At 39.3% G+C, this 12,753-nt stretch overlaps 1 protein-coding gene across 3 annotated transcripts in view; it reads right to left on the bottom strand.

Annotated features, from left to right (window-relative positions):
- Positions 1 to 12,753, bottom strand: part of Ankar (ankyrin and armadillo repeat containing) — a 66,654-nt gene that overhangs the window by 29,603 nt on the left and 24,298 nt on the right. For 2 of the 3 annotated variants that reach the window (XM_021167911.2, XM_021167928.2), the window contains exons 6-10: positions 8,760 to 8,940; positions 6,748 to 6,967; positions 6,269 to 6,307; positions 3,409 to 3,610; positions 1,461 to 1,669 (exon numbers count right to left, since the gene is read on the bottom strand). In XM_021167911.2, coding sequence (XP_021023570.1) covers positions 1,461 to 1,669; positions 3,409 to 3,610; positions 6,269 to 6,307; positions 6,748 to 6,967; positions 8,760 to 8,940 — 851 coding nt within the window. The remainder of the gene's footprint in view (positions 1 to 1,460; positions 1,670 to 3,408; positions 3,611 to 6,268; positions 6,308 to 6,747; positions 6,968 to 8,759; positions 8,941 to 12,753) is intronic. The other variant, XM_021167919.1, reaches the window with a different exon arrangement.

Here is a 12,753-nt window from a genome sequence, read left to right on the forward strand (position 1 = left end):
GGCCTTCATGCTTCTACAGCAGGTGCCTTACTGAACCATCTCAGTAGCCCAAAGAACCAAACAGCTTAAAACAGAAGAGTCAGGTTGAAATACTAACTATATCTTACCCAATGGGAAAACTTCTGTTCTCTTTCTCCATCTCTTTTCTTTTTACTTTAATTTTTATTTTATCTTCAAAATTATACACCTCTAAAATATCTACAGCAAAATATTGTGATTTTGCACCCAGTTCTCTGGGTTCACCTCTGTAAAAGCAGCACTTTGGACTGGGTGGCCCACAGATCTGCCTAGTTGGACACAGTGCTGCGTCTTGTTGCCATAGACTTAGGCTTTGCTTGTGGCTTCACATTATAGAAAACAGGAAGCCAGCTCAATGCTGCTCTGCCATTCTCTCATGCCCACCTCCTCATATTTGTAGCTGTTACTTGAATCAATACTTTGGATTTACATTGCCTATACAAGATCACTCTCAGCTGGGCATGGTGGCGACCTATGGTGTTGTCTCATTTCTCACTATTATTTTTCCTGGATATAATCTTTCCCTATCTGAGATTCACCGTGGTTTTCCCAGACACAGTGGCACTTTCCTCTGCCTAACTAAGGCTGGCTCCACTCTGGAACACCCCTTTGCTCCCTGGGGCCTTCCCACTTCTGTTCACCAAGGAGAAAGGCAGCCTCAGCAGCTGCTAGCCTTTCTGGCTGGGCTCTGTGGAGAGCCCTGGCACTGCCTGTTTTCCAGCCTTTGGAGGACTGTGACGTATGTGTTTGAGAAGTTCTCAGCTTTCCTACTGATGGCTTGGTATTCTCTGGAATGCTAAGTCTAAGAGGTGGCTGCCTGGTTCCATCACGGCTGTTCTCTTGAATCTTGACTGCTGCTGCTGATTCATTGTTTAATCTTTATGTAATTATAATGTGGCTTGGGGGAGGAACACATTTTGACATGTACATTCAATTGACTGTACAACCCTTATTTTTCTGGCTAAATTGAACACAAAATTTTGTATAGAACATTCATCAAAATGTGAAGGAAAACTTTTCTAAAATCGCCTCTAAAATTAGGAGTAAGAAGTAAGTAGAAAAGAACCTTTGCTACTTAGGCTTGAATTTCCTCTCTTTCCTTCTTCCTTTCTTTTTCTTTTGGAATTCAGTTTATTAATGGAGAAAATTATGTTCTGCCTTCTAAGAATGTTGGGAAATAAGAGTAAATATCATTGTGTAAGATATAGTTCATTTTGGCCACAGATCTTTAAGTTAGAAATCAAACTATTTTTGCACACAAAAATATAGCACCCCTTATCAACTGTACTATTGTTGGTTTCAATGCATAAATTTATTTCATGATCTTTAATTTTAAAGATATAAATATCGTATTTTATTTATCCCGCTTTAGCACATGGAAGATCATATTATAGACTAATCAGAATATTTCCTTACAGTGAAATCTCATGTTCTATACTTACCCACCAGAGTTTCCCAAACTGGAAGCTCGGGGATATTCAGCTCTATTATGTACTTGAGTACCTCTGTGTGAAAAGCCAGCACTGACAGATGGATAATGTTGTTTCCCTTTGTGTCTGTTTTTCTCCAGTTTGCACCAAGAGAAAACAGGTACTGAATAGTGTCTAGGGCTCCCGAAGTGGCAGCCAGCAACAGTGGAGTGCACTGATTCCTGAAATCAAGCACACATTGTACCAGTCAACACTGGTATAGCATCACATTTCTTTTTGTTGTATTGCTGAAAGAACCCTAATTTACACTACCCCTTTGTCTTCCTTTAGATTCTTATTCTCTGAATTCCACAGATTTGCCTTCCTGCCTACCTATCCTTAGTAGTTATCTCTGTTCTCCTCAATTATTATACATGTTAATGTGTTTGGAAGTTGATACTATACAAAATAATTAAAATACACTATCCTATCTAATCTTTTCAGCAGTTCTATAAGTTAGTGGAGACACAAACAGGTAATATCAATCCACCTTACAAATATCAAATAGACTTGATAGTTATCCAACACCTCTTAAATATTTTATATTCAATTGCAAATCCCAGTTTCTCCATTGTAGCAGATACTAACAGTATGAAAACTGAGTGATTGTTGTTTTATATAATGAAGATCTTTGGGTTATGTGCATGGTTATCCAATCCAGTGTTCCATCCCCCATCTTCCCTCATAGGTAGGTATGTGACAATGCAAACAAGTGCCACTAACAGGACAGTAGTGGAAGTTGCAAGGGCACCTCTGTGAAGAGAAAGGAGTGTGCTGATGCCTTCCATCTGTCTTTTTACTCAGGTCTATAACGCAGGCAAGATCATGGACATGGCAGTAGTTGCCATTTTATACAATGGTAGGGAAGCCATATGTTAAGGAGCAATAAGAGGCCGGGCAGTGGTGGCGCACACCTTTAATCCCAGCACTTGGGAGGCAGAGGCAGGCGGATTTCTGAGTTCAAGGACAGCCTAGTCTACAGAGTGAGTTCCAGGACAGCCAGAGCTATACAGAGAAACCCTTTCTCCAAAAATAAAATAAAATAAAATAATTTAAAAAGGGAACAATAAGAAAAGTTCAGTGTCGGGGCTGGTGAGATGGCTCAGTGGGTAAGAGTACCCGACTGCTCTTCCGAAGGTCCGGAGTTCAAATCCCAGCAACCACATGGTGGCTCACAACCATCCGTAACAAAATCTGACTCCCTCTTCTGGAGTGTCTGAAGACAGCGACAGTGTACTTACATATAATAAATAATAAATAAAATCTTTAAAAAAAAAAAAAAAAACCCGGGGGATTATAAAACCTAAGAAAAAAAACTTAAAAAAAAAAAAAAGAAAAGTCCAGTGTCCCTCAAACTTTCAAGCCAGTATGCAAATAATAGACACACAATTTGAAGACATAAGACTAAAGTATCCATGAATAGGTTCAGGAAATCTTTGGATTCATAGACAATCCTTAGGAAAAATTTACACCACTATTCTAAAAGTGGCTCTTCAGCAGAATTATGAAACAGAAAACTGTAGGAGATGTATCCTGTTTCCACTGTTTCTTCTTTTTGCTGGTATCTCTGCTAGACACAAGTAGCTACTGCTATTGAGATACATTCTATCTACCTGGGTCTGGAACTACCCCGGGAATCATATAGGAAACATGGTCAGCCTAATAAACCTATCTGTGAAGCTATACTATTGATACAAAAGTTAGGTAAATTCCCAGGATCCACTCTTTATTCCTCTAGGAGACACAGATAGGAGGATGGAAGCTGTAGTCTTTATAAATTCTAAGGTTAAACAGTAAGAGAAGATGAGGACCAGAGAGGACATTTTGCTACCTTTCAAGTCCCCCAAACCAATTATGCCCTTAATGTTGATGATAGTCAGGAAACAGAAGTTCATATCCTTACAGATACTCCATAACTCACTCTGCTGCTGCCTCGGCCTCTAGCAAACTAGGATCCTTCCTACAGAGTGCAATGAGGATGCAGATGTTATCATAGAAGGCAGCAAAGTGGATTGGCATCCAGCCCCTCTTCTCAGTAAGAGTGTAATCAGCTTTGAAACAAAGTAGACAGATGGTTGCTTCCAGTGAACAAGCTTGTGCAGCCAGATGTAGAGGTGTTGGACCTGAGATGAACAACAATTATTAAGTAGTAAAGAGCTAGCATTCCTTAAAATAAATAAACAATGAATAAAATGCCTTTATGAGTCCAACCATACAGCTTAGTGCTTTATAATATTTTTTAAAAACTCAAAGTAAACACTAAAACAATTATTTGGGCAATCTTATATTTCTTTGCTTAACTTGAAATGTCTGGAATGGAGAAATCACACTTTTTATGAACAAAAAAATAACATGAGAAAGCATATGTATTTGCATATAACACATACATTTTTATTTTGAAAAATAATTTTACTTAGTTGCCCAGGTTAGCCCTTAAACAGTCAGCCTTCTTGCTAAAGGGTATCAAGTAGCTGGTATAAGAGGCCCATGTCACTGGGCTTAGGTTATTAGTAGTCTTTATATCACATCTTTGTCTATAATATATGACCTAAATCTGTGCATTTAAAATCGTTACTTAGCTGGCCCCATCTCCCATATTCTGGGTTGTGGGTCCTGAGAGCTCTATAGCTGTTGATGGCCCCTATTTGCTTCAGATGACTACCTAGAAGTAACCACAGACTATTATCAACGGCTCTGGTTTGCAAGGCCATACGGGATGCCCCAGTTTCCTCTACTTATTGCTGGCCAAGCGCAGCACACATGTGTGTACACTTGACCACTCTTAGGCTGTTGGTGATACTGAGCATGTTGTGCGGACATTCCAGTTCAGTGTGACATCAGACATCTGACCAGTCTGTGTGTCACTTGTGGTTTGAACAGTGCCATTGTGAGCAGCCTCAGGACCTGACTACACTCTGGGACCTCTGGCAAGCCAAAGCGTGTCCCTGGCAGAGTATGGGGTCTCATCATCATGTGTAATCTGGGGGAAGGATAGGCCTCAGCACTTTGCGTTGTGTTACCCTGAAGACCTTGGACAGAGCTTACAGAGAGACAGGAGACAGTTTGTAATCTTTAGTGTGTAACAGACAGTCCCACAGTAGAAGGTACAGGGAGATCTGGATAGTTGTCACTTATATTTACTGTGACTGACTCTTTGATAATAGATACTTTAACAACTTTTGCAACCAAACCAGATTAAGAGTTCTAATAAACTGGCTGGGATTGGTGGCCATACGTTGCATTATGAGGGAGTTTGAGACTGAAGGACAGAGCCGGGCGTGGTGCTGCACGCCTTTAATCCCAGCACTCGGGAGGCAGAGGCAGGCAGATTTCGAATTTGAGGTCAGCCTGGTCTACAGAGTGAGTTCCAAGACAGCCAGGGCTACACAGAGAAACCCTGTCTTGAAAAACCAAGAGAAAGAGAGAGAGAGAGAGAGAGAGAGAGAGAGAGAGAGAGAGAGACTGAAGGACAATAAGGAAATGGACCAAAAAAATTTTTTGAATACTAAATTTAAAAATTCTTGCTTTGTTTTTCAGTTTCTAGTAAGGTGTATATGATCAGAAGTCACAACTGATGGTCAGCTCTAATTAAAAATATAAAGCTCAACAGAAAATGAACAGGCCTTTCAGAATTCATCACAGATGTGACACCAGAAGCAAACTAATATGCGCCAAGTTGTAAGGTGGCCCAGAAGTAGAGCAACAGCAGAACTTCCGACGTGACCTGCAGAAGGAAGACTGACTGCAGGTGACGAACTGCTAGAGGCTTGCTGTAGGCAAGCATGAGTGCTGAAACATCTGAGAGACCTGCCATAGAAGCTTCTGCCCAGTTCCTGCTAATAAGGAACCCTGAGAGAAGATTGAAGGAGGAGAAAAATAAGATCATGCTCCCTCTGTGGAGTACTCGCAGATGCACTATGTTCCCTCACTGGAGTCGTACCTAGTCCCTCTCTGCCCTTGCCAATATGGGGCTTTTAAAGGACTTGTGGTTTGTGCGGTTTGTTTTTTTTTGTTTTTATTAAGGAATTCTTCTTTAATTACCTTATGTAGACTCTGAAGGTATATGGTAAATCTCTTACATGTGTAGAAAGGAAATAGAAATTTGAGGACAAGGATGCTTTTGTTTTGTATTTTCATATCCAATGCTTATCATAAAACTTTGATCTCCACCAAAAGTAATCATTCCTCAGAGCCCATGCATCACTACCACCCCTAGACGGCAGAATGTCTATTAACTTGTGTGTGGGACCAGGACACAAGTGATTGAATTTAGGACCTTGCCTATGCTGGGCAAGCACCATAGAGCTGAGCTACGTTCCCAGCTCTCAACTGCTCATGTACAAGCTTCCAAAACCACTTTGGAAACCGAATTTATAAAACAAGTCTAGATGGTAGGAAATTCCTAGTTAAATATTATAAAAAAGGAGTATTTAACTTGTGAATATCAATAAACATGGGCAGAAAAACTATACTTCAAAATGAAAATGAAACTTCATTATTTTACTTATGCAACAAAACATTTGCAGGTTATAACTATAAAATGTTTTACTCTTTTTATTTTATTTTTTTTTGATGAGGTAATTGTTCATTTTCAAGACAGAATTTCATGCAGCCCAGGCTAGTCTCGAATTCACTATATAACTAAGAGTGACCTTAACCCTTGTTCCCTGCTTCTGTCTAACCATGGGCTGGAATTACAGGCTTGTAATACCACACCCAGCAAAAGTTTTAGCATCTACAATAATCTTTTAATATATATGCATACTTCACTTATGCCTTACCGTTTCTTTCTTTTTTCATATCCACTTTGGATGAATCTGCTTAAAGAGAAAATCCATATAGAAACATGATTACCAATATACAGGAGTTTCCTAAGCTAGTCAGAACAAAATGACAGTGTACTGATACAGAAAGCAGGATTACATATGACAGTGTGGAGTACAGTTTCTAGCAGAGACACGAACTCTCCCTTTCAAAAGCTGACCAAAGCCTGCAGCTGGGAGATTGTGCCAATTTAGCAGTGATATTGCTAGCAGAGTAATGTTTTCACTCATACCGTGAATGCACCTACTTATCAGCAGATGGAAATCTGAGAAGGACAAGGATGAACAGAAGATTTTTAATTACCAAAAATGATTTTCACATTAAAAAGTGCTTCAAGGACAACTGGCTACTCACTGCATTTAAATCATTGAATTCTGCTTTATGTTAATAACTAGGTTTATTCGGTACTGAACAAAGTTTGAAAACTGAATGAAACCTTGGCTGAACATGATGAAGCGTCTCTGGTTGACGTTGAAGTTGGCGCTCCACAGCTGACAGATGACAGAGACCCGGTTGTGCAGGGCAGCATGGTGGAAAATGGCGTAGCCGGCTTCATCGGAAACATTGATTGTGGAGCTTGAGGTTTTACGGCTAAATGTGTAGAAAACAGCAGACAAGCCTCTTTCAACAGCAGACTTCACACCAAATGGGATACTCTAAAATTGTTTAAAAGATCAGCATTAATTTTTTTAATAGTTTTTTTTAAATAAAAAATACACCTAAAATTTTCTTTAAAGGGGGCTGGTGAGATGGCTCAGTGGGTAAGAGCACCCAACTGCTCTTCCGAAGGTCCTGAGTTCAAATCCCAGCAACCACATGGTGGCTCACAACCATCCGTAATGAGATCTGACTCCCTCTTCTAGAGTATCTGAAGACAGCTATAGCGTATTTACATATAATAAATAAATCTTTAAAAAAAAATTTCTTTAAAGGGAAGAAAGGAACACAGACTGTATCAACAGTCACAAGAGCGCCATTCATTGTTTGCCACACTACCCCAAGGGACAGGTGAAGAGCTTCCCCATGGACAACGCTAAAGTCATAGAGCTACAAGGATAGATTGAGAGCATGAGAAATATATTTGGAGAGATTGTTTTCCTTTCTCTTAGATTAACCGTAGCTTGATCCCTGCAGACAATTTCAGCGAAGTGAACAGATACTTTCCTGAAACAGTTTAAAAGCAAATGTGGGCTTAAGGACAACTCAAGAAACTTGAGCTATATAGCTGGAGAGACTTCCTTCTTTCTCTAGTTCCCAGGTAAAGAGGTAAAAATATCATGGTTTTTTGAGAAACTCTGATAAATATTTTAGACTAGTTATCAAGGTTTTAAAACTATAGCTTTTTAAACAAATAAATGGACAGTGAGTGCCAGTGTCACCTTTGAAGACAGAGAGCCTACTGACCAGTTCCAGCAGCTAAGGCAAACTCTGTTAGACAGGGGCTGACTCTGGCTGACTCTGTCTCATGTCTGCATGCCGCAGTGAAGCCAGGTGCTGCCGCTGACTGGCTGTGCCTCCTGTTAACTCTATGCACTTCACGTTTCTCATTTGTGTAATAAATAGTGTGGTAGCAATACAAGTAGTTCTGCAAAGGCGCTTTCCTATCTATAGTAGTGCTTTAAACATTAGTTATCTCTATAGTAGTGCTTTAAACATTAGTTATCAGTAAATATTTGCCATTCACATTAACCTCAGTCCAGTTTATTGACAGTTTGTTTTGTACTTTGCCAAAAAAATGTATAATCAAAAACCATAATGCTTTTCAGCTAATAAGAGATGAAATTTTTATTTCATACTGAAGAATTTATTTCAGCATTAGTTCATCCCTAGTACAGATGTAATATCAGAACAGCTATAGGAGGTCTTTCATTCTCAGACGACAACAAAGCACCCTATTGAGACTCTGTCTGTCAAGCTCCAAGCTAATAGACTTCAGGTCCTAGGGGTTCAGTCCTGGAGAAGTGAATTTGTGTAAAAGGCAGTGCTGGTGGTCAGAGGTCCTGCTTGCTACTTAATTCCATGCCTTCTGCCTGCCTTGACTACAAACTTTTACAAAACACAAACCGGTATTCTTAGAAAGTACTAAGAATACTCTCCTCTCTCTCTCTCTCTCTCTCTCTCTCTCTCTCTCTCTCTCTCTCTCTCTCTCTCTCTTTCCTGCCTTGTCTTGTGGGTCCTGATTTCCTCTGGCCAGAGACCTGCATCATACTGTCTATCTGGTTTTAGGGCCTGAACTTTATGAGCCCCTGCCATGTTATTGTCTGTCTATCTGTCTGTCTGTCCAAAGCCACCAATGACCAATTACTCTTCTAGTAAACTCCATACCCCTAACAACCCATCTCAATATCCTTCATTAACCCCGCATCCTAGACCTTTCACCTCATGTAGAATAGGAGACATTAACTTATAGTAATATGTAACTTCTTACATTTTTTGATAGTAAAATACCTTGCACTTCATAGCTTTTTTTAAACCAAATTTTTTCTTAAATTGCTCATGTAGTTGATCTTCAGTCAGTGGAAGCCTTTTCACTTTCAGATTATTCACAGTTTCATTTATGGCTACCCACCATTGAGTCTTATAGAGTTGCTGGTAGAAAATTTCAAGCTCAAAATGGATCACATAGTAGCTATAAAAATAAAGGAAAAGGGTGTGTTTTATAGTTGAAAATTAATTGGCTGCTTATTTATATACTGTCAAACCCTGCTTATTCCATAATAATTACATACAGAACTATAGTCTGAACTCCACTTGATCATAAAAATAGTAGCATGATTAGCAACTGTTATTGAGACTTTATCTTGATAATTATCCTTTTATTGACTATTTGGGTTCGTTCTGTATTTCCATGCCAGAGATTAGAGATTAGGGGCACTGTCTTCAAGTCACTAGAAGCCTAAGATCTAGAGAAAAGAGCTGTAGGTTAGTTTTCCATCTCTGTTTTCCTTTCTCTTGTTGTTTTAATCTAATTGTGTCCATAAATTGCTTTTCTGAAGGATAGTCATCCTTAAGCCCAACCTGGAATTATGTTTTAAGTAATGGCTCCTTGGCTTTTACTGCATCAGTAGGCTAAAGAAACACCCACCCTATTTTGAGACATGGGCTGGAAGACTTGACGCTAGCACAGGCCCTCTCATTCTGGAGTAGAGCAGCAACACAACATACAATTAGTCTGTTCCCTGCAGTGGCTTCCTATCACACGAATACTTGTGCTTCCCAGAGGCAGCACTGGTGACTGTTCTGGCAGGAATGAAGAGAAGCACTCGTGAGACCTCTGGGGTCTCTACTACCCTAGAGAGGATTTGTCTGTCTGCTTGTACCCTGCGAGCATCTCTCATGAGATGATTATGTGATTTCCAGGGTCAACTGTATAGTAAGGTAGCACTGGCCACATACAGATGCTTTGTGAGAAACACAGAAATCCCCAAGTTGGTGGGTAGATATTTCAGCCAGGTAACCTTCATTCAAGTGATATACCCTAAGTGTGGTTATCATCAGGGACTTTAGGGGAGCTCACTTGGTTTCATAAGTAGATTTCTCATCAACTTCCTTACATCTACAACGGTATCATGAAACTGGTATGTTCTTCTCCAAACTGGGTATTGTAGGACAATTAATCTGTTTGCTTCAATAATTGACATCTTTATAAGTCAGAGTTGTTCTATTCTTGTGGACTTGTAGTTCATTGAGTATCTTATTGCAGTCCCATGCCTTTATTCTGTCATGAAGAGAAAACTCACACTGAACCTAAAATGAGTCTAAGATCTAAATGTTTCTAAGTATGACTCAGTATAGTAACCATTTCTTTAAAATCAAAGAAAGCAAGAGATTTTTAAATGCCCTGTTTTCAGTTGTTCCCATTATTCTCTGGCCCAGCACTGAGAGCCCTACATTATGGTGAGAAACAAGCAGAATGTCTAAAAAAATTTGTTTGAAATTATTGGAGTTTTAAGATAGCAATTCTTTAAAAACAGTTACTAGGAAAGGAACTCTTATTTCATTGGATTGGTGACAAATCTAACTTCTGTCATTTGCCAGGCATGGTGAGGAGCTGATCTGAGAGAGCGCAGCACACACTCAGCCAGAAGCAAGAGTTATCAAAGATGGCATTTACCTAGCTTATTGGGCACCCAGCAGGAGAAAGCAGGGAATCTGGAAAGGAAAGGAAGAAGCCAAAGGTTTTTCATTGCAGTTGAAAATACTGGCCAGTTGGCATACAGAACTCCAATAAAACATTATGCAGAGGTTGTATTTTACACAGGGTGAAGGTTCCCTATGATTATATGATTATTTTTACCTCTTCCTGTTTCATTGACTTTCCCTCACTTTACCCTTTAACTTGCTACAAATAGCCTCCATTACTCAGTCTCATTTTGGTAAAATTCTCTTACCAAAGCAAAACCAACTCTAGAGGCAGCTCTTCACTCTAAAATAGAGTTGTAATTTTCTGTTGTATCTGACACTTTTATTATTTCATATTCTTACACAAATGCCCCATTTGACTGCTACTTTAACACAGCCTCCTGGTTCCTTTACTTGTGTGTTATATCATCTCATCTAATATCCGTCTCCTTTGTGCTTTCTCTCTCTCTCTCTTTCTCTCTCTCTGTCTCTCTCCCCCTCCCTCTAGTCCAGATATTTTTCTGAGCTCTATAACTCGTGTTTTCAAACATCAGTATCCATGTGAAAGACAATGACACAGTACATGAAAGGCCCTAGCAGCACTGGAGGAACTACATCATTCAGAAGATGAAAGACATAGCAAGGTCTGGCAGAGAGGATTTGGAACTGTCAATATGTGGAAATGAAATGGTTATGTGCTGTGTCCACTGCTTTCAGCTGCCCCTCATAATCTGGTTCTCACCTCCATGCCTACTTAACATGTGTGCTCACTGAAAGAGCTGAGTCCATTTTATTCCATATTAGAATGGCTACTCCAGCTTGTTTCTTTGGACCATTTGCTTGGAAAATTGTTTTCCAGCCTTTCATTCTGAGGTAGTGTCTGTCTTTGTCCCTGAGGTGGGTTCCCTGTATGCAGCAAAATGATGGGTCCGGTTTATGTAGCCAGTCTGTTAGTCTATGTCTTTTTATTGGGGAATTGAGTCCATTGATATTAAGAGATATTAAGGAAAAGTATTGCTTCCTGTTATTTTTGTTATTAGAGTTGGAATTCTGTTCTTGCAGTTATCTTCTTTTAGGTTTGTTAAAGGATTACAAACTCAAAGGGGAAAAGAAACATCATCTCATTACACGATGAGAAAGCATTTGACAAAATCCAATACCCATTCATGATAAAAGTCTTGGAAAGATCAGGAATTCAAGGCCCATACCAAAACATAATAAAAACAATATACAGCAAAACAGTAGCCAACAACAAACTAAATGAAGAGAAACTTGAAGCAATCCCACTAAAATCAGGGACAAAACAAGGCTGCCCACTATCTCCCTACTATTCAATATAGTACTTAAAGTCTTAGCCAGAGCAATTAGACAACAAAAAGAGATCAAAGGGATACAAATTGGAAAGGAAAAAGTCAAAATATAACTATTTGCAAATGATATGACCCCCAAAATTCCACCAGAGAACTCCTAAACCTGATAACATCAGTGAAGTAGCTGGATTAAAATTAACTCAAACAAATCAATGGCCTTTCTCTACACAAAGAATAAACAGGCTGAGAAAGAAATTAGGGAAACAACACCCTTCTCAATAGTCACAAATAATATAAAATACCTTGGTGTGACTCTAACTAAGCAAGTGAAGCAAGTAAAAGACCTGTATGATAAGACCTTCAAGTCTCTGAAGAAAAAAATCGAAGAAGACTTCAGAAGATGGAAAGATTTCCCATGCTCATGGATTGGCAGGATTAATATAGTAAAAATGGCTATCTTGCCGAAAGCAATCTACAGATTCAATGCAATCCCCATCAAAATTCCAACTCAATTCTTCACCGAGTTAGAAAGGGCAATTTGCAAATTCATCTGGAATAACAAAAAAACCTAGGATAGCAAAAACTATTCTCAACAGTAAAAGAACCTCTGGTGGAATTACCATGCCTGACCTCAAGCTGTACTACAGAGCAATTGTGATAAAAATTGCATGGTACTGGTACAGCGACAGATAGCTAGATCAATGAAATAGAATTGAAGACCCAGAAATGAACCCACACACCTATAGTCACTTGATCTTTGACAAGGGAGCTAAAACCATCCAGTGGAAAAAAGACAGCATTTTTAACAAATGGTACTGTCTCAACTGGTGATTATCATGTAGCAGAATACAAATTGATCCATTCTTATCTCCTTGTACAAAGCTCAAGTCTAAGTGGATCAAGGAACTCCACATAAAAGCAGAGACACTGAAAATTATAGAGGAGAAAGTGGGGAAAAGCCTCGAAGATATGGGCACACTGCTTGTGGACGTTGTACATCGTGGTGCGNA

The sequence above is a fragment of the Mus caroli genome, chromosome 1 (genome assembly GCF_900094665.2).
Source record: "Mus caroli chromosome 1, CAROLI_EIJ_v1.1, whole genome shotgun sequence".
Classification (NCBI taxonomy): domain Eukaryota; kingdom Metazoa; phylum Chordata; class Mammalia; order Rodentia; family Muridae; genus Mus; species Mus caroli.